The sequence below is a fragment of the Chlamydotis macqueenii genome, chromosome 7 (assembly GCF_036417535.1).
Source record: "Chlamydotis macqueenii isolate bChlMac1 chromosome 7, bChlMac1.mat, whole genome shotgun sequence".
In the NCBI taxonomy this organism is placed as follows: Eukaryota; Metazoa; Chordata; class Aves; order Otidiformes; family Otididae; genus Chlamydotis; species Chlamydotis macqueenii.
This window is the reverse complement of record NC_141562.1, coordinates 1960482-1988379: the sequence shown is the minus strand read 5'-3', so window position 1 is coordinate 1988379 and position 27898 is coordinate 1960482. Positions and strand designations below refer to the sequence as shown.

General features: G+C 44.3%; 1 protein-coding gene and 1 long non-coding RNA gene across 5 annotated transcripts in view; both read left to right on the top strand.

Moving 5' to 3' along the window:
- Positions 1-27898, top strand: part of LOC147600029 (uncharacterized) — a 686528-nt gene that overhangs the window by 589010 nt on the left and 69620 nt on the right. The window lies entirely within an intron of this gene.
- LOC104475497 (dual specificity protein phosphatase 13B-like) lies at positions 363-25276 on the top strand. Of its 4 annotated transcripts, none has more exons than XM_086752554.1 (9): positions 363-2749; positions 5766-5850; positions 7247-7308; positions 7777-7878; positions 8619-8643; positions 21511-21718; positions 22805-23025; positions 24294-24375; positions 25076-25276. In XM_086752554.1, the coding sequence occupies exons 3-9, from the start codon at positions 7279-7281 to the stop codon at positions 25215-25217; spliced, it is 810 nt and encodes a 269-aa protein (XP_086608680.1). In that variant the 5' UTR covers positions 363-2749; positions 5766-5850; positions 7247-7278; the 3' UTR covers positions 25218-25276. The 4 variants fall into 4 exon arrangements, with proteins under 4 accessions (XP_086608680.1, XP_086608681.1, XP_086608678.1 ...); XM_086752552.1 differs by having other exon boundaries at positions 371-2749; positions 24153-24375; XM_086752553.1 differs by having other exon boundaries at positions 381-2749; positions 24153-25276.

The following is a 27898-nucleotide window of genomic DNA, read 5'->3' as shown; positions in this document are numbered from 1 at the left end:
AATGCTTTGCAAAATAAGCATATTTAAGATGCTTTCAGAGGTCCATTTCACTGTTCGGATTTTCCTAAATCTTGCCAAACAGCTCCACTGACGAGAGAAAGAGAAGACATTGTAGTGTAAAAAAATGAAGTAGAAAATCACATTTAAAACCCAACAGTGGTAGGAACAATCTTCATACCTCGCAAAGCAGCAGAGTGGTGGAGGAGGAGCTGGGTTTGCTTTGAAGTTCTCCATTAGAGTTAATAGGGATTTATAGGAGTTAATATTTCATTATAATTTATACTTCATTCACATTACAGTTTTAGTCTGGAAACCTTTTGAAGGTATGGCATTGAAAAAACTGAAATTCATGTGAGTGAAATAATGCATCTTAATGGCTCTAGGCTGGGCAAAATTAGACACATGTGAGCAAGATTAATGGAATCTCCCATCAGGATAATGCTTTGCATGCCCCTGAACATCTGTCCCACAAAGCCACAGCTGTGAAAGCTGCTTCTGTTGTAAATTAGTACCTGCTCTCGGAGATACTGCTCATCCTGGGAGAGTATTGTTTCACCAGGGTAGAGAAGCGTACAGAACGAAGCTGAGGCAGTACGGCATCCATGCCACCAATGACATGGTAGTGATCGTGTACAGCAAGACAGACTTACCCCAATGGAGGGAATGAATTAGTTAGAAACTCTTTTCAAGGGCACTGGCAAATCACAGAAGTGTTTTTAATCTGTGGAGTGTGTTGCCTATATTTCCTGCCTGCCTGTATTGCTCCCTTCCTTATATACAGTTTAACTTCGACTCCAGGTTGGCTCAGGGAAAAATATTCTAGTTAACATAAGCAAAAGAGGTAGAATTAGTCCTGTAACTTCATTAAACAAACAATTCTGGCTGCTGTGATGTGCTAGGAGGAAAAGAGACCTTCTCATCTGTCAGTTACACTACCCATAGTTCAGGTCATGGTCTGACATGACATTAGTGCTTCATTGTTTTCCACTATCACCAGGAAAACTTGTCTTTCAAATAGTGGTTTGTCAAGTTAGACTAAGGAACCAAAACAGAAGAAAAATACTGCCTCACCAGTCGTACTTTGTTCAGAAAATGCACATCTGTCAACAGGGTCTACACAACCTGGGAAACTAAAGGCACTGAATGTTAACTCCTAACTGAGGGAGGGTCCCCTTTAGAAAGGTATGTAAGTACCTAAAGGTAAGCTGGGTACCTGCTGAGCTGGCCAGAGCACCTGGGCTCATGCTGCGGTGCCTGCATACCCTCCCAGGAGCCCACAGGAGCTGTCAGCCTCGTGAGGAGCTGATGCCCTTCCATCCCTTCTGAAACAAACAGGTGCACAGGCCTTCCTGCCCCAGGCATGCCTTATTGTGGGGGTCTCCTCAATCTGCTCTTCATTCCTTTATCTGTTTTTTCAACTTTTTTTTTTCATGTTTAGCTACAGAATGCATCTGACAAAGCCCATAGCAAAATGCATACAGTTCAGGAACGAGCTCCTCCCATGGGAAAGGACTATGCCAGAAGGAAGAGTTAGACCTCCTCTGAAGAGCATCTGAAAACCAATTTCTTTTCTTTTGAGCCACCTTACCAAGTGGGTCATGAGGGTTAGTGGCAGCTCAACGGATGCAGCAAGTGTGTGTCTGTGAGTGGAGAGCACAATGAAAGGGACTGTCCTTGCTACAGCTATGACAGGCTTAAATCTGCTTAAAGCAATCACAAAACCAGCGTCACCTGAAGGGAGCCATGTAAAATTCCAGTGGAAACTTCTCTTAATTTTATTTTTCAGTCCAAGAACTGAGGGCATCAGAGGAAGTCAGTAGAAGCCAGGTCTGAAACAAGAGGAGGAGATTTTGGTGAGCTGTGTAACGCATTGCCACAGGATGCTACAGAGAGTAAAAGCCTGTAAATATTCAAAGAGGTAATGGGAAAACTTATGGAACAGAAATCGATTCAGGGTTACAAATACTTAGAAACTCCATCTAGATCTGGAAGCTCATGAGCTGCAGCCAGCTGGAAGCTAGGAGAGTATTAGAAAGCAGTATAATTAATGCTTGTGTATTCTTATTTTCTGTAGGCATCCACTTCTTACAGCCACAGTCAGATGCCAGATAGTGGGTTCAATGGACCTTTGGTGAGACCCAGGACAGCTGCTCTCATGGTCTTTATTTTGAACTCAGTCCTAAGATGAGCTGTCCCCTCTTTCCTGGTAGCTTATTATTAGAGCTGGGTCACATGAGGCATTTGGGACTCTGTCTCAGTTGCATTGACCGACATTTCTTTCACGGGGAAAGCTCTGTGCTGGCAGGCACGGCCATACAGCCTATGTGGAGAGGGGAGTAGCCTTTTTTTTTTTTGCATGAGTCACGTAATGCAGACTTTTCATTTTTGTGGCTGTTCCCTATTCCATCAGGGATGTAGCACTGAGCTAATCCGGGGAGGTGTCAAGGCGCGTGCTGTATTTAGAGACAGCCACCTGCTTGCGAACATCAAGCGGCAGCAAAGAGCACGCTTCAGCAGAAATCTCCCCTGTGGATTCTGCAGCAGTGGCATCCAGCCGGCTCTCCCCTGCCTAAATCTGCCTGTGGCCACCAAAGGGGTCAGCGCCTGAAGACGCTCAGAGTCTGGCATCCTGGGAATGCTCTGAGCCTGGCACTCCCGCTGCCCAGGAACTGACAGATATTTTGGACAGCTGCAAGGTGGGACTAAATCACATGGGTGAAGTGTGGCCTAATCTCTACATAGGCGATATGTAAGTGTTATGTGAGGCAGAGCTGTTCTGAAGGGCTGGGGAATACAGTACTTGCTAACATGTGCTGTCCAACTACTTTATTTAGTTCGCGTTGTTAAACTTCGTTGCCTTAAAATAGACTTAGGATTAGCGCAGAAGAAAGCAAAAGGACTGTCCATTAAAGAACGAACCTACAGAACAGAATAAAATTAATTAAAAAGAGAATAAGATTCTCTTTATTACTTTGCTATTATTTTGTAATTATTCAACAAATGGATTTTATAAATGCTGCAAACATTTACTATACAAAGCACAAGACAGACTTCTGATCCAGGGTAGCTTTAAAATTGAACTACAATTGATTTTACCTTTTTCAGTATGTTTTTAACTAGAATGGAAATTTTCACATTAAAAAAGTATCCTAATATTTGCTGTTTGTATGACAACCTGATTTGCAGTTGAAATTTCTGACCAAAAATGCAGATATTCTGAATAACAGCACACTTCACTGTTTATTTCTCAAACTTGTGCGAATGGTAGTTTCACTCTGGAGCATGGAGAAAGTACAGAGTCATCTGCACTCAACATGCCTAGTGCCCAGTGTTATGCTAAAACAAGTTCTTTCCACCACTAGCAGGTTGCAAACTTGCTGAAATATCTGGAACAATAATTCCTAAATGAGAGAAGCAGGAGGAACTAACAATCCTTTGGCTAATTGCCCATTGATTACACCTAGAAGTGGCGATTCTTTTAGCCATGAAAAAGCAAAGCCTAAAAATGTGCTAGATTAATTTGGGGAAATAAAACCAGGTTTTGCAAACACAGATTACAAATTGCAGCCTGCTTCCTAATCTCACTGCATTTCCAATCGGGAGCGTGACACCCCACAGATGAGCCCTGAGCACGGCAGGTGGCTGCCCACTGGAAGGCACTGGTGGGCACCCAGAAACACGGCTGTGCTGGCCTGGCCCTGGCTGGGGAAGGGCAGAAGCCAGCACAACATGTGGTACTGCACCAGACTTCTTCCTTGGTGACAAGAGTGGGAAACCAGCCTCTGCCTTTCCAGTTAAACCTCATAAATATACTTGAAAATTAACTTTTTTACTTTATTAGAACAATTTGGAGAAATAAGGATTTGTGGAATTGAGCCCAAGAGGTACTAAAAACATATATTTCAGGCTCTATAAAAATCACTGAAATTGCATTGTTTTAACACCATAATCTGATTTCAGACATTCTTCTAAGTGCCGTTTTAAGACCTCCCTTTAATGCCTGTGAATATATATGCTCCAAATTATTCTTGCATGTTTATTTTCAATCACAATCTGCCTCTTGGAGAAAAAAAAAAAAAAGAATTGTGGGGAAAAAATATATAGATAACAAGTGTGTACATGTAGTAAGGAAAAGAAGAACGCTGAGAACACTCAGCTAACAGGAATAAAAATGTAAACAGGTTTGTTTGCTAATGCCAATCTGATTGCTAATAATGAGTTTAAACACAAAGAGTTACAGACTGCAGTCAGTGAAATGGGAAGTTTATCAAGTGGTATAGATGGAATTTTCGTTATTCTGCCAACATCAATAAGACAAATAGGAACAACACTTGAGAAAAAGGTTTCATGGAGTGTTCCTGAGAGGGGAACTAGAGAGAGGATTTGCATTTGGGGCCCAACCCAATACTCGGTGAAGTCAACAAACAGAGGATGTTTCTGTGACTGAGCAAACCTGTGCCAGCATCAGGGCTTGTGCTACAGCTAAAACAACCTGAAGCAGAACCATAAATTGTCAATGCTTGTTTCTGTGGAACCAGTTATGTGCAGTTTCTTGAGAAGCTACTAGGAAATTAAAGGTCAATCTAGTATTAAAGCTGTATTTTATAAGAAATATTTCTCCTTAGAACTTTATCAGAAATTTGATGGTCAGCCTCTTTAAATAAGTTAAATATCTCTAGTAAAATAAAGTAGGGATTGTTGACTTCACGTGATATCTTTCATCTCGGAGCATTTTGAAGTGGTCAACAAACTGATTATTAAATATTTGCTTGGCTATCAGCCATTGCTGATATGCAAGGCCAAGGCCAAGACCCTTCGGGCTGAAAAGTAAACTATTTCAGTAAGTGCTACATAATAAGCAGCTGAGGGCAGAAGATAAAATATCCTGCAGAAATCAAACTTCATGCTGGTTTTAAGCAGGCAGGTTTATCAACAGGAGTTTAGCCAGATTAGCAAGGCTAATACCATTCCAGCAAAGAAACATCATATAGTTGCAAGATGGTTACAGGCTATGCTAAAACCTGAGTGTGTTCTTTCAACATACATATTTCAAGTCCAATTGTAGGAGGACCTCAGCTACCCCATGAAGTGGGGGTTTTTTTAAGGTGTTTGGGCCAGTAATTGCCCATGCTTTTGTAGTCAAATGGAGACTGTAACACTTTTTAAATTTCAGAAAGTTATAGGCAGGAAACTGTCTTTGCAGAAGTGAAATTACTAGAAATTCTGCATTTTCCACATCTATTTTGAGTATATTCAGAAACCGCAACCTTTTACCATCTTTTACTAGAATACTCCTTTTTACACAACAAGTCTCCAGGTGTGGTGGGCACTGGGCTCTGCAGACAGGAATACATTACAAGGCAACAAGATACGTTGAGTTGCTTTGTTGTGAGCTTTTGACTCTCCACAGCTCTGTAGCCCATAATAAGGAAGACCTGAGGAGGTTTGGTGTCACCCATGCACTTAATGCTGCACATTTTGCATGGGGAAGCAAAGGAGACCAAACTGTCCATGGCCAGGACGTGCATTATTATGGAATACCTGCAGAGGTCTTGGTTGACTTACACCTTGGCATACATTTCTGTACTGCCTCTGAGTACATTCACAAGGCCAAGTGGTGAGTCCCTCTCCTGGTGGTAAGCCACTGCTCTTACACAGCACTTTCATTAAGTGATCACAAATTACTTCAGCAGCATTAACTAAACCTCACTCAACCACTTGCGTAAGCCTAATTATCCACTTACAGATACTGTCTCCATTGACAGGTGGGAGGACAGCAGGAGCCTGAAAGATTAGGAGTAACCAATGAAATTACGTCTAAATCAGCAGCAAGGATCACGTGTTCTACTGGTAATCATCAGAGTGTATCTTCTGTAGCAGGAGAGAAATTAAAAAAAAAAAATTATAAAAGGGAAGGATGCTGTATTTTAATGTGTGGTGAGAAAGTTTTGAGTTGTCAGTCAGAAACCAATTTTTTTTTTTAAAGTTTTTCTGTATTGATTCATCAGAATACACAACACAAAAATTGTTGCTTTCTGGTTTGAGAAACAGCCAAAAACTGCAAAGAGCCAGTGCAGAGACATGCCAGTTGGCCATTTAAAAAGCCTAATGCCGTGTGTTTCCCTATCTTTCTGGACTCAGATCTCTAGTAACAAAAAGTGGTTCTTGATTTATGAAAGGGATGAATGTAATACCCTGGAGGCTATTTTATCTCAGCGGCTGTAAATTGGATCTCTCAGAGATGAGATAAGATGGGAGTGAGGCAGAAGTATGAACTTATGCAATCTGTGACCATGGCTTTACTCCGTGCAGCATGTATTCATCTCTATTTTGAAGGGAAAATCTTTGTTCACTGTATTCTTAGAAAAAGCAGATCTGCTTCCCTTGTGCTGGCTTACATTATGATCTGTCACTTTCCTCTAGGCAATGCTATCCAGAGTTATCCAGCAGCGAGCAATTTCATCAAGCTGCAGGATTTACATATTGAACTGAGATACAGTATATACCTATGTAAATTCTAAACTCTGATGAAATAAAAAAAGATCAAAGTGACAGGGAGAAACACCAGAGAGACAACCTGAATATCAGATAAAGATGAAAGGAACATGACCTAAAGCGTTGGCATCAAACATATCTTTTCTCTCTGTTTAGGGGGTAGAAGGTTTCTGAATTTCGCATACTCCCACCACTCCTCATTTGGTTAAATGAGGCAACAAATGTGCTAGATGCTCCTCTAGGATACATTCCCAGTTTGTTGTCCATTCTGCTCATTAAAACTCATAAAACTCAACTCCAAGAGAAAGTAAGTCCTTGTTTAAAGCTCCTAAGGATATCCTTGGACATAAAAAGATCCTAACCTATTTTGCTGCATTGGGATCAGCAAATAAAAAGGAGGACGATGTTGTAGTTCAACAGGTACAAGAAGTCACCCAGGCAGGAGAGAGAATTTTCCCACCCTGGTGACAATAAATGCTTAATGACCAGGGACTTTCCAGAGGTAACTCCTTCCCACCATGCCCTCTGCCCAGCTCTGTCTTAGCTTTATGGGCCTGAGATTTATAGCAAATGTATAAAGTTTTAGCCATAAATTAGCCTTCTTTTTATGCTCAGAATTCTCCATTCCCACCAAAATTCTTTTTACACAAGCATTGGCTCTAGTGAACGCAGAAAAAGCCAAGTTCTTTAATTGTACAGGAATATTTCATAAAGGAACTGGTCTTCCAACCCTACTCTTCTTGCTCAGAAGACAGGTTTCTCTCAGCACCCTGTCCTCTGTCAATGTCTCTCAAAGGAAAGGGGACTGCAAAGGTAAAATACTAATCAGACTTTAGAAATGACTACCCAAATTGGCAAGCTAAGCTAGACCACCCTGGAATAGTTCTCATCTTAGAGCAGGTCTTGGAAAATTAACTGTAGTTTTAGACTGAAGCCGTAGACATGCAGAGATAAAATACCTGGGGAAAGTTGCTGGTGGCAATTCCAGCATCTCAGCAGAACTATGCAGCATTTGCCTGGAGCTCGTTTGCCGCATGCAGGCATTTCTGTGCAAGATAACACAGTGCAACATTGGAACACCAACACTGGGGCCAAATTAATCATTGGGGAAACTCCCACCCAAACCCAGCAGTGCAACCCAAGAGCTGAATTCGTCTTCCTGTTTCCAAAAAGAGAAGTCTGCCAAGGACGGTATGGCCTAAGAGGCACACAGAGCTGGCAGGCTCTCAAGTGTCAAAATAGAACCAGAATAGTCGGCTGCATACATCCCGTGCTCCGCAGGCAAGACACAGACAAGAAAAACAATCGAGTTGTCTGGTGGAAACAGCAACTTCCCAGGATCGCGCTAGCCACAGCGTAATTGTGATCAATCCGCATTGGCAAGTATCAGCTTTCCATGTGTGTTTCACCTAATACAGGCTGCCTGTGGAGAGCAGCTCGGGCAGGCTGATGCATGCTTGTTATCGCTGGCGTAAATATCTCTGCCTTGTGTTATTGTGGCACAAAGCAGCTGGACCATTTGAAAATCATTTAAAAAGCACTATAAAATTAGGGCTCCAGTGCTCTTATTTTATGACTTTCATGAGCAGCCATTGCCTAGAGAGAAATTATCCTCTTTATTTTCAAGGCTAAAGGTGCTTTTAACATTCATCAAAATCAAAGTGCACCCTTGATAACACATTGAGCTGTTACTTATCTAGTACAGACTCTTTACCTCCTGCATAATATCACATTTGAGATTTCAGTTCTTCATATACAACTCATTTCATTGTGTCTGCTGCTGTTTTCACCAAGTGAATTTGCATAGTTTCAGGAGAGGCTGGCTGATGCCCTGAAACATATTCTTTCCATAATTCCTAATTTTTTAAAAATTTCTAAAACAATAGCCTGGAGTGTTTTTGTTACTGATCCTTCTGTAAAAATGGTCAATTACCTCTTCTGGCAATGGATTTGCACAGATCAATTAAGCACTGTAAGCAAAAGATTTTCAAGGGCATAAATAGTACTTAGGTGCATAACCTGATAGACTCCCTTTTCTGCCTTTGAAAAATCTGTTCCTCATATATTAAAAAAAAAAAAGTCATTGATAGTTCTCTTTTTTCCATTCTTGTTTTCACAGAGAGCTTCTTTACCAAACTCAGGAAAACGGTGAGTTAGCCAAAGCAGCATGACAGAATGCAAACAATACAAAGGGAAGACATTCTTTTTAGAAAAAGAAGCACTGCTGTATCAACCATACTTAAAGCTCAGACCCGAAGGGCTTAGGAAGAGACACTGCATGAAATTCTCAGCCTCAGAGGTTGCAAGTGAGGAATGGTAAGGTCCTCCTGCACATTCTCTGTCCTGCAGCTCAGGAAAATCACCGTTTACCTCTATGGTGTTTAACCTGCCTTAGGTTTCTGTAAGAGACTGCGTACTTTATTATCCATACATCAAACACAGACTGAAGATAAACATTTAGAAAGTCATAACCTTAGCACTGTTCTCTTGACTCCCTCTTTGACCGAGATTTTGTCTTTATTTCCTCTGGGGGTAGCAGGCCGCATTCCTGTGCCAAAGGGTGGCACGATTTCAGATCTCTGCAAGGTGGGGCTGGTTGGTGCTAGATCCTGTTGTGAAAGCATGTGTAACCACGTAGAGGAGCTGTAAAGTCAAGATGCAGCATCCTGCATGAAGGAGATGTCACCGGCCAGAATGTAAGGCAGCATGTGTGCGAAGAGAGCCTCGCCACCATGGCAGCACCTCTGCTAGCAGAGAGAGTTTGAATTTTTAACCATAGAGGTCTTGCCTGTCATCACTTGGTTTGTGATTCATCAATAGGATGCTTAAGCCAATGGTGGGGTGAGATGGAGTTATTTGGTAATCACAATTGTTTATGACCCTAGGAAGGCAGAAAACAGGATAGGCATGATCAGCAAACCCTAGCACAATCTGCTGTCACCACAGATTAAGAAAGTGGAACAGGCATTTAATAAGTCAGGATAAGAAAGCACCTCAGGTCTGCAGTACGTTCCAGTAGTCAGCAAGCGAGTAACCACCTTCCTGTGTCTGATGGTCCCAGACAAGGGCCCAACTGAGCTAACCTAGCTCTAGGCTCTGACATTTCAGACCAGATTTGATCTTTTGGGTTAGGACTGATCCACCCAGTCTCAGCCCTTACTTGTGGCAACGGTCAAGGGTAAGCAGCAGCAGAAGAGCAGTGTAGCCCTCTCAAGATCTGATCCAGCACCACAACCATGATTGTCTCAGTTGTGCCGGAGCTTCCTCCCTTCTGAGCTCACATGCTTTTCCCCTCTCAGGTATATACGCCTCATTCACTAGAACAGAAACAGAAAACCCTGTAATATCCTTTCCACCTAGAGCTTTCTAATTCCTGGACAGCTCTGATTTGCCTTTGTTTTGGGGATAAACTACCTGTGCTGAACTGTTTCTCACTATTGTCTTTACTAAAAAAGATGGCAAATTAACATTTGAAGTGAATGCTTCAGTGCTGAAAGGGGAGGATTTTCCTTTTAAGCATGGAAGGGGAACAGGTGTCTGTAGAGTGTTATTTCCTCTGTACACACGTAGCTACTAAAACCTCAACAGGTAAAGGGTATGTGCTTGCTCACGTCCAGAGCAGGATTAAGCACACCCTGGAAGCCTGGCAAAAAGACCTGGGTTGTAGGATGCTCTGGACAAGATTCAAAGTAATTTTGTGCTCTGTTAAACGTATTCCTTTTCAGAATGGCTTAATCTACTTCCAAATAGTAGGTTGGACCCCATAACTCAGCAGTGGGCAGCCAAAGGGCAAAAGACGAGGTTGACTCCTGGAACCAAGCTGGGAACAAAGTCATTTTACCAAAAGGAGCAATATAAGGAACAATACCTTAAAAATCCAAGGAGCATCAGAATCCGGAGGGGGTAAAAGGTGCAAAGGCGCTGGGGTCTGTGTTAGCATCTTCTCCTGGGACAAGGGTGTTTCTGCCCAGGTGACGGGCATCCATATCATCAGTTGGTTTTCCTCGTCATCACAACAGTTGAAAGTTGCTTTAAGCATTTTTCTTTTCCTTTTTCACTCCTAATCCCTTGCCATCCTCTGCCTTCCTGCCACTGTGAAATGAATCTTGGTTCATAGTGACAAATGTGTTCCCAGCCTGGGAAGCAGATGCTGAATGTTTGGTGCCCATGTTATATAATCCAATATTTAGTAATGGGTACTGTGGAGGATGCATTCATAAGAGACATGGAAAAGATGCCAAGGCAGGTTAGACCTGAAGGTCTGGCTAGTCAACCAATCTCCCTAAGCCTAGAGCAGAGTCTAGGGGAAGACAGTGTAAGAAACAGGACAACTTTAGAGCAATTCTTCCCCTGTGTATCTTCCAGCCTTCAATAGATAGGCTAATTCCTAAACCTAATGATGCTTTTAATTACTGCAGACCAGATGGAAGGTCTACGCCTAGTAAAAAACTCCCTAATTCCTTCCCACCCACTAAGCCCCCTGCCTCCATCAGCTCCACGGAGGCCAGCCGAGGCTGTGGGCAAAACAAGAAAAGGGTGGGTGAAGGAAAGCTGGGCCAGCCAGGATGGGACCCCACCACCACTGGGACCAGGACCCCAAAACTGAGACCCCCAGGGCTGCCAGTCGGAAATGGCTCCTACCGATTAATAAGTGTCTGATAATTTTCACTGGAGCCCAATAACATTTGTGAGTTTTCTTCAGTTTTATTTTTTAGAAGGAGGCAAGGGAAGCATTGCTCTGGATGGGGAGGAGTAATAATGCCGTTGGTTAACTCAAAGCCCCCACCCAGACTGATTGCACTTTCCAATTCAGTTTCTGCCGCTTGCACCTCCCCCTCTTCCTGAAAGCTGGAGAAGGGGGATGTTGGCGCTATCTTGGCTCTTTTCCTACTGTAACTGCAGGAACCAGGAAAGGGAAGAGAAATGTATTTGGAAAGAGAAAGAATGAAAGATAAAAAGAATCACCCTGCTTTTTACTTTGGGTGATTGCATTATGTCCTGGACTGGTTTATACAACAGATTTTGCCAGTGGAGCAAAACCAGGCCAAACTGCACTGTGCATAGGAAAAACGAGCACAGTTTCAGGCTTTTCTTCTACAGAGAACCTGTGTGGGAAGGATACAGCGTAGATCATTTGGATGTATACACCTAGGTCAATATCAATTTAATTCATCCAGTACATTTCACATTTTTCATCCATCCAACCAGTGCAGTTTCTTGTAGATAGTAACAGCTTCCTTTCAAAGCCAGTCATGAGTATACTGTGTATTTTTAAAACATTGAAGATTGCTTTCTTCTGCCATCTTCTGGCAATATGAAAAATCACAGAGTTTCAGTAACAGCAGTGTTGCTGTGCTGGTCTAAGGCAAGGGTTGTCAGTAAAGGCAATGTGCAATTAGATCAGTTGGCATAATTGGAAAAAAATATAGCCAGTCTTCCAGCTCGACCAGTTGATCTAGTAGCAGTGGCTCGGTGGTTATCCCAGGGAAAAATGTCTGTTTTGTAGACCTTGTGTTTCTTGAAGGTCTGTAGCAGAAAAGGAGAGTTGCATAACATCTGAGGCTTTATCATTTTATAACAGGACTCCATCGAGTTTACCCTAAAGAGAGTCCTTTTTGCCAGTTTTGCTCTCAGCTCTTCGTAGCTCCTTGACAAAAGACATCTTGCCACATATTGCCACAGGAATATCTTGTCCAATAGGCATGTAAAGCTTTTCCTTCTACTGCAACAACTATTTCTTTCTGATCTGTCAGGGTAAACACCACAAATCATGCCAAAGCACCTTGCATCATTTGCTTAATTCTAAACCAAAATATTTTCAGTATTTTGTTTAAAATGTATGTAACATTTAGATAAGATGAAATTATGGTTAGTGAGGTTTTTTTCCCCTTTTCCTGCAAGCACTCAGAGATTCTTTGTAAATGGCTATTTGCAATCCCCACTCTCCTATCACAATAGCTTTTCCCACATAGTTTTGCTAAAAATATGAAAGTAATATATGATAATTTTAAAAGGAAAAATCCAAAGGGAGAAAATACCAACATTTTTTCCTCAAAATAAAGTACAAATTCAAAGCCAGAGAGAAAAACTACTCACAAAATTCCAGCTTGCAAAGAGAACATAAATAAAAGCTGTTCAAAGCTGTGTTCATTTTCACTAGCACCAGCAAAAATGACTGCTTGGGATGCCAGGCATTGGAGAGAAAGGATGTTAATGCTATTTATAGCTCATGGATGGCTCCCATTACCATTGTACCTGAGAAGCTCACAATCCTTAATGTATTCCAGCTCACAGCAACTTTATCAAGCAGCGGACAGCCTTCCCAGGGCTGTGCTGGAGGCACCGAGGTTTGCTTTGGGAAAATGGACTGTTAGCTTTGCAGCCTGTTCCCAAACTGTCTCTTATAAACTGCCTCCAGCAGGCACAAGCCCCAGCAAGGCTGCACCCCTCCTGCTACCTGTGCTTGACTCTCCCCCTTGGGAGCCATGAGGCTGCTGTTTTGCTGGAAGCTCTTCCTCCCTCCATCACCCTACCGGCTTTGGCATCGATCTACAGTCCACACCAAAGCCTCAGCAGGAAAAAGTGTCAGAAAAACAATCAGCACAAAACCTGACAAGCTAAAGGTGAAAAAAACCACCAAAAAACTTGCTGGCACATAACAACCCTTCCTCCTGCCCTGCCTGACCAACTGCATGACTCAGGTGGCATCAACGTGGTACCTGTGGAGCAGGGCAGCACTGCGCTGCTGGCTCCTCGCAGAGACAGCACAGCGGCAGGGTCTGGCGGGGAAACTGCTTCCTGCCAGCCAGTAAATGGCAGGACAAGCTCTCCCAGTGCCCCTGGGACTGGACATCTCACAGAGCAGCAAGCATGTCCCCCTGCCCTTGGGCTTTCATCCGTCAGAGCCTGGAGAGGTGGCTGCACACACCACTTTACCCACACGTCCCTGGTTGCTTGCACTCTGCTTTATCTGGTACCTCGATATCAGGGAGGAGCAACAGGAAAACCCCCCTCAGTTTTATTTCTTCAAATTCAAGATAAGAAATTAGGAGCAAATATTCATCAGACACATAGTCAAAAATTTGCAAGAGAAAGCAAATCCCATTTCTAGGTCTTAGTATTTCCTCTTAGCTGTTTTCATGCACCTCATCAGTGGTCAATTCCTTAGATACAAACTATCACCCTAATTAAAAGATAACTTAATTTTAAAAAACAAATAATGATTTTAAACTCGGCAATTAAAAAAATCTTTTAAAAAATTCCTGCTCTGCCCCAACAAAACTGGGAGTGTCCGTTGAAAGCTCTGCAATTTGCCTGAAAAAAATTAAGTGCCAAAAGAGACCTTCCACTGTAGAGTTTTGAAGTCTTTTTTGCTCTTGATTCCACTGCAAAGAGTTTGTACAGCTTTGTCAACCTTAGAAAAAGCTGCCTTTCTCATATGTACCCTTTCAAGCACGGCAAGGAGAGCACTTCACTGCTTACGCTAAAAGTGCAGGGGGAGACAGATAGTTCAAACACTCCCCTGCCAAACGGCTGAGGAATATCAAAACCCCTTTACTCATGCCTTCAAATATTCTGAAATCTTGCAAGCTTGACAGCATTGTCAATTTTGTATTGACAGCAGCAGTCAGAGAAAAATCATTTGAGGAGTAAATCAGGGAGAAGAAAAAAAAAAAATCCCTTTAATCCACAGTCACACAAATCCATACTGCCTGCTGCAGGGCAAGTGCTTTGGAGCCCCTTTTAATAGCAATAAATTAACATCCTTGTTTGTCTTTCCTGAAGCTTGCAGGGCATTTTTTTTGCCCCCTATCTCAGAGTCTGGTCTCTTTGACATCATTTGTGGCAGAACTGCCCATAGCTTACACCTATCGACAGCCTGTGACACCGATGAGATCTCGGCACAACGCTGGCTGTGACAGTGCTCACTGAACTGTTATCAATATCAAGGTCACTTCATTTTTCTTGCTCTCGCTGGAGCTCCTCTGCCCTCAGGGCACAGGCTGCCCAAGAAAGCTTTCTGTCTAAGCTTCTCACAAGCCACAGCCTCTCTGCTCCATTACTGGCTCTATATAAGATTAAAGTGAAGGTTCTGCTAATAGAAGCAGTTAGCTGCGCGGTGATTGTGTGCTCTCCTGATGAGAGCATCTAGCACAGTTATGGCTGCTGGCAGCAGGACTTAAAACTACAGCTATTTTAATTCAGGGAGAAGCGAGAGTGTAGTAGAGATCTGTTGAGAAAAACAGTAGTTTTTTGGGAAAAAAAAAATTCAAAAATTCCTAGCTGTGGTACCCTGGACAGGAGTGCCCCAGAAGAGAATCAAAGGGGAAAGCATAACCCCAGGCTTGACAGATCTCCACAGCCCAGTCGGAAATTATGGCAGAAGCCTGTGGAGGGCAGCACTGCCTTGCTGGGGATGGTGCATTGCATTGCTCAGAGATGCCAGCTGCTAAGGTAATACTCCTTTTCTTATTTCCTTTGAATCTGAAAGCTGCAGAGGTCAAAGCTGTCGTCCTGCCACAGCCACGGCCTGTCACTGCAGGCAGGACTTTCCTTTTTTCCACCCACTGCCCCTATTCTCCAAGCATCCCTTCGTGCAGCGTTAGCCCTGTGGGTGGGCAGGTGCCTCTTCCTTGTCTGCGTGGCTCAAGTGGGAGATGTGGGGGAGGCGGGCTCGGGCTGGGGGGCTGGAGGAGCACGGAGGTTCTCCTCCTTTGGAAAGATATGGTTTTGGGAAAATATGTGCATATCCATTACATTGCAAAGGAAAGGAAATGCTGTCCAGGAGCACTTCCATGAGTGATAACATAATCTCCCCATAAACCAGCAGGGCACAGGTGAAGCTCCCCCCGTGAGCCTGAATCCTGCTAGCAGGACCGTGAGACTGGCTCAGCAAGCTCTACGCATCCTGGGGACTTGTCTTATCCAAGGACAGCAGTGCCCGTGTGACCTGGGACAGGGCTGTGGGAAGGAGCTGTGTGAGAGCAAGTGGTGGGAGGCCTCGCTGGAGCTCCCACCTTGCTCAGGAGCCCGTCTGAGCTGAGACACTTGGGATTCAGCTCCACCTGCACCACCTCGCAGCTCTGCCTGTGCCTGGCCATGCACCCCCTTGACCTCCCGCTTCGCCTGGGACCTGCCTTGCCACTGTGGGGTCTCCTGGCTCTTCAAGCCTCTGGCTGAGGCTGGTTACCCTCACCTGCCCTGCTCCCACTCCCAAAGCAGCCTTGTGTGTCCCTGCTGTCCCCCAGGGCTCGCAGCTCCCGTGGGGCAGTGGCAGGCTGTCTCAGCCCTGCAGCAGCCCCTCCAGCCCCACGGGCAGCCCTGTGTGGGCATGAAAGGGCTCATGGAGGAAGGAGCCTTTTCCTCTCCAGCCCAGCTCAGGCTCCTCGTGAGCAGAAGTTGGTACCTTCTGGCTCAGTTTGGAGGAGTCAGAGGGCCCCATCATAAACATACAAGGCCAGACATGCACGGAGGTGTCAGGAGGGGGACCAAGCAGTGAAGAGGTGTGAAGACTCAGATTTTCTCCCACCCGCTAAAACACAGCTGCCAGCACAGGGCGAGGGGCATCTGCAAGCTGAGCTGAGCTGAGGGGGTAGCCATGCAGGAGGCTTGCAGGGCTGCTCTCACTCCTTCCCGACACTGTGGCTAAAGAGGGCTGTATTTTCCAGAGCCCTTGATCTGGCATCTTTCCCAGGTAGTAAATTCTCCTGAAAACCGAACCAAACAGAGCTTTAATTGTACATTCTGCTTTTCTCTTCACTGCGGAATAATGGCAATGGCATTAATACAGTGCTGCATTGAACACGCACCCGCACTGAGGCCGAGGGACCAATTCTGCTTTCCATTATTCAGGGGCACTGCTTCTGGTGAGGCAGATCAGGGTTTAAACAGCGAGCAGGAGCAATGAACTTCTGCTGTTCCCTGCTGTTTGAGTGTGGGCAAAATAAAAGCCCATAATATATGATGCAGTCAGCCAAGAAAGCAATATTGCTCTGCCATGTGCATGGTCTACACCGAGACGAGTCCAGGATCTCATTTCTAAATTCCCATAGGTGCCTCATTTAAACCATCAGCCATAACCTGCTTCTCATTTTCAATACCACTTGGTATTAGAGCTGCAGTGAACTGCTGGTGAGAGATTCTAATTCCTGCAAACAAGCCCCTGTAGGCTTGCAAGGAAAACAGAGAGTTCCCCTCTCGGTTGCCTGCTAAGTTCCCATCTGGCTGTTTTAACTTTGCTATTGCTTTTAAATGTGCCTGTTTCTGCACACGAGGCTTTCAGCTCTACCTCAAGAGACTCCTGGGTTCTCTTAGCGTCGGATTCTGGCCAAAATGTAGAGACACAGATTGGGTCTTCTTAACAAAAAGCAAGATCAGATTTCACATTACAGTATCTGAAAGATTAATTCCACTTACATGATTATTTCCCTGTGAACCACACTTCTTTCCATCTGGATTTTTCCATCAGGAAGACAAAGAGCCGTAGTGTTAAGCACTACCTGAGAGAAAAGAGCAAGGAGTGTAAAAGATGAGTGTAGAGATGCTTGCTGATAGAAAAGAGAAGAAAAAAACATAGTAGACTGCAATTTCAAATGCATCAACAGGCCTTGTTTTTATTTATGTGAGTTATATTCTGATCTCATGCTTTGGTATTTTGGACCATTTAGTTTGTTGGGTTTTGTTTCAGGGAATTTAGGATATTTGGCTGCAGGAGCTTTCTGTATCATGTTAGTGTTATCTAATATTTGTGTTATTGTAGTAACCACAAGTCCAGCCAAAATCAGTGCCCTGCTGTACCCGAGGCTATCAATAATCTCATGTAAGACCTTGTTATTGAAAGACACCTGTCTGCATCCGGGCTACCACCATAACCACAAGCAGAGCTGTGCCAGCTAGGAAGGTGCTAGCAAAAGGGATAGAGGAAAGATCACTTGGGGCCCACCTAATGCCCTGCCACAGACTCCTCCTGGGACTTCAGATAGTCATTTAATCTCTCTGCAGCTCAGTTTGGTCTTTAGGAGACAAGGTAACAACCATGGCAAAATGGCAAAAGGCTTTCCCCCTGTTACAGAAGTGAAATTTAGGGCTAGGCAAGTAAGTGGCTGCTCAGTTAGTTTGTGTTCATTTTTAGTTAAACAAAACACATTTTCCTCAACCAGGAACAAGCCACTTCATCTTGTTTTACAATATTTTATGCAATGCTAAAGTAAAATTCCAAAACAAAAGTAACTTTGAATAGAAAAATTGAAATGGTCCTTTTTTTGGAAGTAACAAAATGAACTATTTCAAACCTATAATAGTGGAGTATTTTCATCATTTTCAGAACTTTGCTGGGTTTTCTTTCACTGGAATCTGCAAATGCAACACAAATCTGTTAAATGCTTTAGCCAATTCAAGTCTGTGGGGGTTGTGCAGTTTTTTTCTTTTCCTTACCAGAAAATTATTCAGTAGAAAACAGCAATTGTTTCCAGTGTAGAAAAAGAAAAAAAAAAAAGAAAAAAAAGTCCTGTGGACTGTATACTCAAGTGGCCGGATAACATCAGGGAGATACAAAGCTCAATTAGGTTGTCGCAGACAAGGTCCTGGAATGACCGCATCCCTCGGGAGCTGCACCCAGCTGCAGGCAAACAGGGTGTGGAGTCACCTGCAGCCCTTCCTAGGCACTCCCTGCAGCTCCGTGATGCCGGCCCCACAGCCGCCTGCAGCCTGTGCCCCCGGGGTGGCCCTCAGGCTCCATAGCTCAGACGTGGAGCCAAGCAGGCCCCGGCTATTTGGGGTGCGCCCCAGTGCTCTGGGTGTTTGGGAACTGATGCGTCATGACAAAACAGTTTTAAGGTTTTTGCTACCTTGTATTCTCTCGAGAAAGCAAGGAGGTCAATACATCTGGACAGCCCATAAAATCTCTATCTCATCTCAAATGTCTCCTATAGGTAGAAGGGTTTGGGGCTTTTGTTGCTGTTGTTTTGTTTCTAACAAACAAACAACAAAAAAAAAAAAAAAGAGAGAAAGAATCTAATGGAATCTAATGAAGGTCTTTAGGTACTTTGGGGGTACAGTTTAAAAGAAAAGTATCCTTCCCAACTTGCATGGTCTAGATCTCTGCAGAAAACGATAGCGACCTTGCAAGACAGAATTTTCCACAATTAAAGGGCTACTGCCGTCACTGGCTGTTTCCAACTGAAGCAACTTCTGGGAGCCACTCAGAGGGAGAAGCTTAGAGAAATGTTATCAGTGGCAGCACTTTTGCTAGCTTTGCAGTATCTTAAAGTAGAAGGTGGGAGGGAACCCTCAGCAAAGTCCCTGGCCTTCAATTAAAAAAATTTATATTACTTTCCTCATTAGTCCAATCATATGGTATAGCTATTTCCAAGCTTACCCTGAAGGCCCTGCAGAGCAATTCAATTTCAAGGCCAGTGCAGCGCAGAACAGAGCGGTGCGCTTAGGAGGAGCTATGCTTCGTGTTGACGTGAGGAGCTCACTTGTCTGGCATTACTCATGTGAAGCAAACGATGATGCACTTTTTTGGGAAGAGGATTGCTGTATGAAAGGGAGCTCTGTTGCAAAGCACCTCCTTGGCTGCAAAGGCTGGAGCTGCCTTCTAAGTTTCACTGGCACCAAAACAGCTCAATTCTTGAAAGCCAAGAGAACGTCCTCAAACTCAGGTCTTGAACGAGAGGCCTCACAATGTAATTCTCTCTGCTAATCTTCAGTTTTCCTCTCTCTGCTCATCATCTCCATTACTCTGACAGGTTACAACAGGAGTTTAAAGCAGTGGGGGCTAAGACAACTGAAAGTTTAGCATCCATCTGCTTACCTCCACAACTTCAGCTTTTACACATCTGCCACGACTGAGTGTAAGCCATGCTCCTTGAAAATAAGCCTGTGGTCTTACAAATCTCCTGATGTAGAACCTGTATTATCTTTTTCTTGATTTCCTTTTACTGCTTCGGTTTAATGTTCTGTGTCGGTGAAAGTACACACAGGTCATCATGACAATACTGGCAGTAGCTCTTGAGCACAGCGCATGACTTTTGCAAGGCAGTAAAACTTGTAGGGCAATGCACAATATCTTTCTGTGCTATTCTTCATGCTAATCTGTGATGGGATTGCACAACATACTCCTTTACCAAAGCTCTTAGTGTTATGTACCCTGAAAAATTCGTAGGCTTTTATCCCTGTATTCCTCTCCACTTCCCTGCAGTTCTTTTCTGTCATCATGGAAAGTAAAACCAGTCAGCCTTTTGTCCATCTCTCCAATAATTTTTATTGTGCCTTTCATATTTTTCTTATTAAGTAGTTACCCTAGGGAGACTTCCTTTTTATTGGAATGTACAAAAAGCTATAAATGTTCTTAGCATTTGTGAGGAGAAGGAGGGAGAAGGAAGCAGGGGAAGTAAATTTAGGCTGAGGTCACAGAAACATATTTGGTGTGTTCAATAATATGCTTTGCATCATCTCTATTTCTTTTTCTGTAAGCAAGAAGATATTCTTCCTTGCTTTCTGCTTATTCTCCAAATCAGCCTACACTGTTAAAGTCACATACCTGGATGTTTGGACAAAGTTGTTGTTGTGTTAGGAGCCACATCCATCTTGCTGATGCTGCTGTGGGGCAGGGGACAGACTAGATGACTTCCAAAGATCCCATCTGCACTTTTTTTTCTGGAATTGCTGCAAAAATAAACTAAAATTCTAGATTTAGGAATTCAGGCATTACAGCGAAGGCTGATGCCATGTTACCTTTTGCAGAATAAACACAGGCCATCCCACTTTGGGAAGAGTTCTACTGTGGCTTCCACATTGATAACAACAAGCAACCAAACAAAGCTTAGCAACATTCTCTGAGGGTGAGAACAGCAATTCAGGATAATGAGATCCTGGCAGGAGAAATGTTCCTAAAGTCTCATAGAAGGGTCTGCTTGGATATCTTGGAACTCTTGCTCTCGACTGAGTTCTGCTTCAAGCTGGACTGGCTGCCTGAGCTTCCTGGGTCTAAACCAGCAAGTAACATTATAAAAAGGATGCCAGTATTCCACTGCGTGATCTGTAAGGGAGGAAAATAGTCCTAGATGGGATTGTCAACAGGGCAACAAAGCTCTGAATTTCACAAAATTAAAATGCTCCTTTTTCTTACATCCCAGGTAAGTACGCTACCCCTCAGACAAGAGAAACAGCCTCTCTCTCTGGAGGCAAATACCTATCACATTATTTATACAAAGTGGAACAGCTCCCAGAGGAGAGTCTGAGAGAGACCAACGCAAGTACACCAGTATAGCTGAGTGTTCAGGGGTATCCACCTGAGAGACAGAAAAACTGGTTCAAATTCTCTCCATTTTTATTTATATACATACATACATATATATATACGCATGTAAAAACTCTTCCATATGTATACACGTATGTATGTGTATAGATGTGTTTAAATATATCTCTGTAAATGAAATATAATTATACACACATACATTTTATATATGTATACACATACACTGTATGAATATATGTCTTACATGCACATCCTAAGATTTCTACCTTGGCCCTAGAAGCTTTGTAAGTCTAAGTTAGTCCAATATTTAGTTATTTCAAAAACTTCCAGTTTTAACTGGAGTTAAGTTAAGCAGAATCAAGTGTGCACAAACACTTTGGCAACTCTCCAACATGAAGTATGGGAGCTTTCCTGTCTACGCTCATCAGCACTATAGTAACAGAAACAATACCTGCACCTACAAGGTTCAGCCAGTGCTGCATTCGGGTGGCACAGGATGTTCTTTTTCAACAGCATTACTTGGCAAGAAATTAAATCGTATTGTCTTATGCTGCTGCTTTCTCAGGGGATGAATTGCAGGCCTGCAGAGTCCTACCACAGAGTCAGTCCTGCTCTCTGGATGCTTTTAGCAACACCTGCAGGCCCTGCTGCACACACCAGCTATAATAATGTAATGCTATTTGGAGGGTAATGAACAGGACTACTTTCTAGGGAATATTATTTCTGTATGAAAATTTCCTCTTAATTCATTTCAGAAAAGCTGTCTCTGATACAGCCCAAGTTCATGCAGGAGAGGAGCAAGATGCCTCACACCAGAGACTCTTCATCTCCGACTAGCAGTGCAGGGAGCAGAGCTTCCTATGAAACACCAGCACTATCAGACCTCCAGCGGCTCTTGTGGTTCAGAGGAGGGTCTGATAATCATGTGGACCAAGTCTGGCCAAATATTTACCTGGGAGATGCGTAAGAACATATGGTCCTATCATTAAGCTGGTTTTGGTCCCTGGGAGGAGGAGGAAAGGGTGTGGTACACGGGGGAGCAGCTTTTGGGTCTGCAGGGATGTTTTTGTGAGGAGTTTGAATGTAATGAAAAACATGACATATGAAATAGAAACACTCATGGTCTGTCTGAGTTGGGTTTTCTGTATTCTGTGAACCCAGCAGCTTTGGCAGGGTAAGAATTATTTGTATTCTAGACCAAAGTCCTTAAAGAACCCATCCCAAACAGGTGTCAACTCTGAGATGTGTTATCTGCCCTGGAAACTGTGTTCTAAGGCAACAGACAAAAGCACGGTAGCCCTCACACTCAAATAGGAGTAGCAGGATCAAGAGCCAGGCGGATGAGGACTCAAATGAATTATACAAAAGTGATTTTCTCAGTCCAAATACAAACTTTCTTTCAAAGATGGTAAAACTGAAAAAATCGAACAGGAATTTCCATGCAAATATCTTATTCCTATGACCACTTCTATTTATTGCCATTTCCTTCTATTTGGATTACTGCAGATTACATAGATCATCAGCTGATTTTTCCGAACTCTTCTTCCTCATTAATGCATCAGTCAAGGGTCACTGTAGAATAACTTCAGTCCCAGTTTATGGTGGGAAGGGGGTTGAACCTGGCTGGTAAGCATGATGCAGCTGCTTCATATCCAAACCAGGAACAAGGTGCTGATGCATCTGTGAGGGTTCTCACCCTTGTGACCCATGCACATTATGAATGAGAGATTAGCTGTAGAACTTGCTAAACAACTATTTAAAGGAAAATCTTGACCGCTTTATACAGTAATCCATGTTCCCAGGGATTAGCTGCTGGGAGACATTTGCTTAACTAACAGTACCCCAACCAGAAGTCTATGCTCTTGCATACACCATATCACTTTTTTTTTTAATGTGCAAAGCACTACAGGCTTCTTGAAATTTGCTGCAGTTCCTGCAAGCTGCAGTTCCTGCATCCTTCCCTAGCGGGAGCAGACACTAACTTGAAACCATGCTATTTTAGCAGAATGCTAGGAGTGTTGCCAATGAGCCCTTCATGTCTTTCATCAGGTGGGCTGCTAGGAGCAAAACTACTCTTCAAAGCCTCAACATTACTCATATCCTTAATGCAGCAGATGGGCCATATAGCATCAATACAGGAGCCAAATATTATGAAGATCTGCAAATAGAGTACTATGGAGTAGAAGCATTTGATGATCCTTCCTTTGATTTAAGTATCTTCTTCTATGATGCTGCGAATTTCATAGGCAAAGCCTTAAACACTTCAGGAGGTAAGAAGGAGGCAAAGAGAAGCTTTGGGAGGGAGTTTCAACATGAGCCAAATGGCTTCTCCTTGCAGTAACAGGCAGCTAGGAAAGCTCAGATTCAGCACACGATACAAGAAGGCACATGCAGAACTGCCGCACAGATGATGGGAGAAGGGCCCCTATGCCACATGTTGCAGGGAAAGTGGCCATGGCCAGGTCCCCAGGAGCTGGAGAGGGCTGGCTACTCCAAACCCCGCATAGTGGGAGGAAGGGCCAACTCTAGGAGCAGAGCAAGCGGGAATGGCAGAGGTTGCGGCACTGCGCGTGCTCCCCAACAGGTCCATCCTGCAGGAATTGGCAGGATCCTGTCCTGGCTACCACAGCCCTGCTCCCACTCCCGATGCACTCAGCTGGGAGCACAGCACTTCAGCACTGGCTTAAATGCTTCACATGCTTAAGCGCTTTGCAGAATTGGAGCTTTATTCAGACTGTCTATTAACCTAGAGAAGCAGCAGAAGTTAATGAACTAAGTAAAAAACTACGAGCCTGACCCACAGCCTGCTGAATTTTTGTCAGCAGAGTTTGGATTATGGCCTAGTTATCATAATTTCCATTTGTTCCAGAGTTTGCTCCGACTCTGGCGGCGAGATCTGCTGCTTTCACTGGAGTGCTTTATTAAATCCACAGTTATAGCTCACACTGGGCTGCTGAGATACAGTAAATTATGAGACCATTTTTACAGGCAGACTATCCTACAGAGTTTATGGGACTTGTCAGTAATCATAGTCAGGGCTGAGCCAAACTTTTCTACCAAAACTGGTTTTGGTTTGGTTCCCCCCCCCCCCCCCCCAAAAAAAAAAAAAAAAACCCAACTTTACTAACAAGTTTAGTCTCAGAAAGCTTCTCCTTCCATAGAAAATTTTGACTATTTTAACCTAAGGTCTAAGTTAGATGCATAAGGTCATTATGAAATACCACCTCACCTGAGATGTATAGCACGATCTTATGCTAATTGTCCGTGAATACACGAGTATCTACTAATTGTCTCCATTGTTTCCCAAATTGTTTCTAGTAGTTTTTGTCCTCCATATGTCCCTCTTGCTTTAGAAATGCTAAAGTCCACTCACCTTGCTGTGCCTTTTCTTTTGCAGGTAAGGTGTTCGTTCATTGTGCCATGGGGGTAAGCCGCTCTGCATCTTTAGTTCTTGCCTTTTTAATGATCCATGAAAACATGACACTCGTGGATGCTCTGAAAACAGTGGGTGCTCACAGAGACATCTGCCCAAATTCAGGGTTCCTCAGCCAGCTCCGGGACTTGGACATCAAATTAAACGAAGAGAGGAAAGGAACCAGTGAATCTGCTGCTAAAGAATTGTAAGAGAGTATTGCTGAAACAGAGAGGACAAAATATTACTTGAGTTTCCTGTATCTCTTTTAAATGAATTACATTTGTAAACTAAGGATGCAAGTTTATGATACACCAGAACGTGTGTTGTTACTGAAAGTTGATTTTACTTGATCTTTAAATTTTGCAAAGCCCTCCTAGATTACACTTACGATTGGTTGTACATTGTATCCTTCACTCTCCACCTTAAAACATTGCTCTCTGCTGGTAAAAAAAAAAAAAAAAGAAAAAGAAAAAAAAAAAGATATCAGGTTCCACTTCAGAAATAGCTGTGTTTCAGCAACTAGTGAAGCTCATATCACTTTATGAAGTGTTAGGCTATTTGAGGTGAAAGATGTCATATTATTTATGCTACAATAATGCTTAGAAGTTTTCTTATGAATCAGCCCCCCACCCCTTTTCTCCCCATATCTAAATTGGTTTGTATTTTGAGACTTGAATCTGGCACTGGTTAGTTCTTGCTTTTACAATTGGTGGAGCCCCTGAGTTGGGGGTAAGAGGCCGTTTAAAAGCAGAGCAGCTGGGAAACAACACAAGCGACTCTTTAAGAAATTTTTCCAGGCCTATTTATAGTGTTTTCCCTTTAACTGTTCATCAGATATAGGTTTTTTTAGTCCATGAAAATACCTTTGTTTGAGAGGGCCTTCAAATGCTGTTCATCTTCCCTAGTAAAATCCATCCAGGAGATGCTGTGGAAAGTGCTTCTAAAGAGGAAGTTGGGTTCCAGCTGAGGCTCCACACAGCTGCATGGGCAGTGGGAGTGGGTGCAGGAAAGCATTTGGCAACAAATTTCAGGGGATCCCAGATTTGACATTATAAAACTTGGGATTTTCTTTCTCAAAAATAAAGGTCATTAACATTGCAACATCATGTTCTGTGGCATTTGCTTTTGTGAGGCGACTCAAGTGAAAACTGAAGGGACACAGGAATGGCAAGGGAGGTGCTGACAGGCATCAGGCTTTCATCTTTGTGTCTCTGGGCCACCATAAGAGCACTCAATAGCTACTGTCATCTGATGGATCAGTGCTGCCTGGAAACTATGTGAAGCACATCTGGCTCTCTGTTCCCAGCGGACAAGCACTCACAGCAGAAAGCTGGCTTGGGGATGGCAGTTGTTTGCATTCCTTGTACCAAACTCAGGAATGCAGAGGCATGAATACTTCCCACCATGTGAGCTGGCCGCTCAAGAACAGCACAGCTACAAGGGAAAACACTTCTTGCCATTCCCAGTGCTGCCTACAAGGTAGATTTCTACCTTCAGGACATAAAACCCAGCACCTTTTATAGTGCTCTTTGGCAATATCTACATCTGCTACCTGGGCTGAGCTATAGAAGCCAGAGCACAAAGCAGAGCATTTGGGGACCTGACCCTCACACCGAGGGCACCTCAGGGGGTTTTGATTTGGACTAACCCTGTGGATTGGAGACAGCAGGACAGCAGTGCTGGAGCGCTTCTTTGCCTCAGTTCACTGTGTAAGGAAACTGCTCATGAGCTCCAGGGCTGCTCTGCAAAGTCAACGAAAACACAGCAAGTAGGAACGGTCAGCTTAAATGTACACTTCAGACTCAGATCAAAACTTAATATGTGCATCTCAATACCAATTAACTCTAACAAACTGATTTGAGCTTACAGAACAAGCAGGGAAAAAACAACAATGGGGGAAAAAACAGCAATAGGGATGGCCCCAGCCTCAAGCCCCAGGACCACATTTCTTTGTGCATCCCACCTGTAAGAAAACTCTCCTTGCCTTCAGCAGCAGCAGGACAGAGGCAGGCCAGCCATTTTTGGCTGTACAGTGAAGGGCACAACTGAAGATGCACTCGCTGGGAGTACAAGAGTGCCTGCAAATCAAATGCATTTTATGCCATAAACATTTATTGCCTTCTCAAAATAGGGGTTCGTGCAACTGGGAAACCTGCATCTTACTCTGATGATAAATTGCCGCAAACGCTGCAGAACAACGCACAGAACGTGATTTCTCACGCTGCGACGTAACATGCGCGGTTTTCCCCCCAGAAGAGCCGGCGCATCCCCGCACCCCAGCCCGGGTTGGGAGCGGGCGCTGCCCCCTCTCCCGGCCCCGTCCTCCGCCAGCCGTGGCACCGGATGGCGCCGCCAGGTGGCGCCGTCGGCCCGGCCGGCAGGGCCCGCGGCGGGGCGGGGGGCGCGGGGGCGCCGCGCCGAGCGGCGGGCGCTGCCCAGTCCCCCCCCGACGCCCCCGGCCCTTTTGTTCCGAATTCGGGGCGAACTTCGAGGGGAGGGGAGGAGGTCTGTGCGTGGGAGCGCCCGGTGCCGCCCGGGAGGCTCAGGCGCAGCCCACCCACACTCGCCCCGCCAAGGGAGATCCCAGCGGCCCACGGGCACGCGTGGCTGGCGACAACGCCTGCAGCACCGGCCACGCACACGTCCGAGGTAAAACTCGACATCTCCTGACACGCGTGGCAGCGGTAACCCCAGCCCCGCAGTGATGCACACAGCTGGGGTAAGCCCCAACCGCCCCACTGATGCCCACTGCAAGGATGAACCCCAACTGCCCACCCACACGGGTGGGGCAGGGGTATGCCCAGCCACCCCCCATTGCACGCATCCGGGGTAAACTGTAACTGCCCTGCCAACAAGCGCACATGGCAAAAACCCAGGTACCAGGGGTAAACCCCAGCCACCCCACCGACATTCTGGTGCCCCCTGCAAAGCCCAGCGTCCCCACCGGCAGGGTCACGGCTGCTCCCACCACCTGACCATCAGCCTCCCACTGCTCCTGCCCTCGCTCTAGCTGATGGCCACAGGTCCGAAGACAGCAGGGGATTATGGTTTATAATTAACACAATTAAAAATAGACTTTGAATAAGCTGAACGCAGAGAGGCTAGAAATCTCTCGTGCAACTGGCACGTCAGGAAGAAACTAAATGGTATTATTCAAACAAAGGTAATCCAAGACACTACAGCGCAGGAGCTTCGACTATCAGGCAAGTACTTTTAAGCTTGTTTACAAACCAACCCCCAGTGAACTCAATACATGCACTGAACAGCATGAACGTAACCACAGCCAGCTCTGCCAGCAGCGAGACAACTGCAGGGCTAGGCTAGATTACCGTCTCTGCCGTTGTACTCAGAAACCCTAATATTTGTGAAATTCTAGTTTGCTTTCCAGCTGGATTCCCAGGCTGAGGATCTCTCATGGAAAAAAAAAATATGCTTAAATTCGATTAAATTGGAGGGGGTTGTTTTTTTAAATACCAGTCTGGCTCGTATTTAAATTTATTACAGATCTATCTTTAAGATAATAGCCATGAAACAGTGTATCGGGGTTTCCTTCTCAGCTGATGTTCGCAAGAGTCTGTCCTGGGAAGGGAGAAACTGGCCAGCCAGTTACACTGGAGAAAATGTGAAACAGACTATGAATAAAATGCTACGTAGTTCTAAAATATAACCTGAGGAAAAAAAAATGAAAGATTAAGAAGTTTGAAAGGGAGGTGGGGGGGATTTTTTTT

Bases quoted from the DNA above. Each gene is read 5' to 3' on its own strand.
- LOC104475497 (XM_086752552.1), top strand. From the start codon at position 7,279: ATGTCTCTCAAAGGAAAGGGGACTGCAAAG. The intron at 7,309-7,776 runs GTAAAATACTAA...CGTGCTCCGCAG, and splicing joins AAGGAAAGGGGACTGCAAAG to GCAAGACACAGACAAGAAAA. The intron at 21,719-22,804 runs GTAAGAACATAT...GTCTTTCATCAG, and splicing joins AATATTTACCTGGGAGATGC to GTGGGCTGCTAGGAGCAAAA.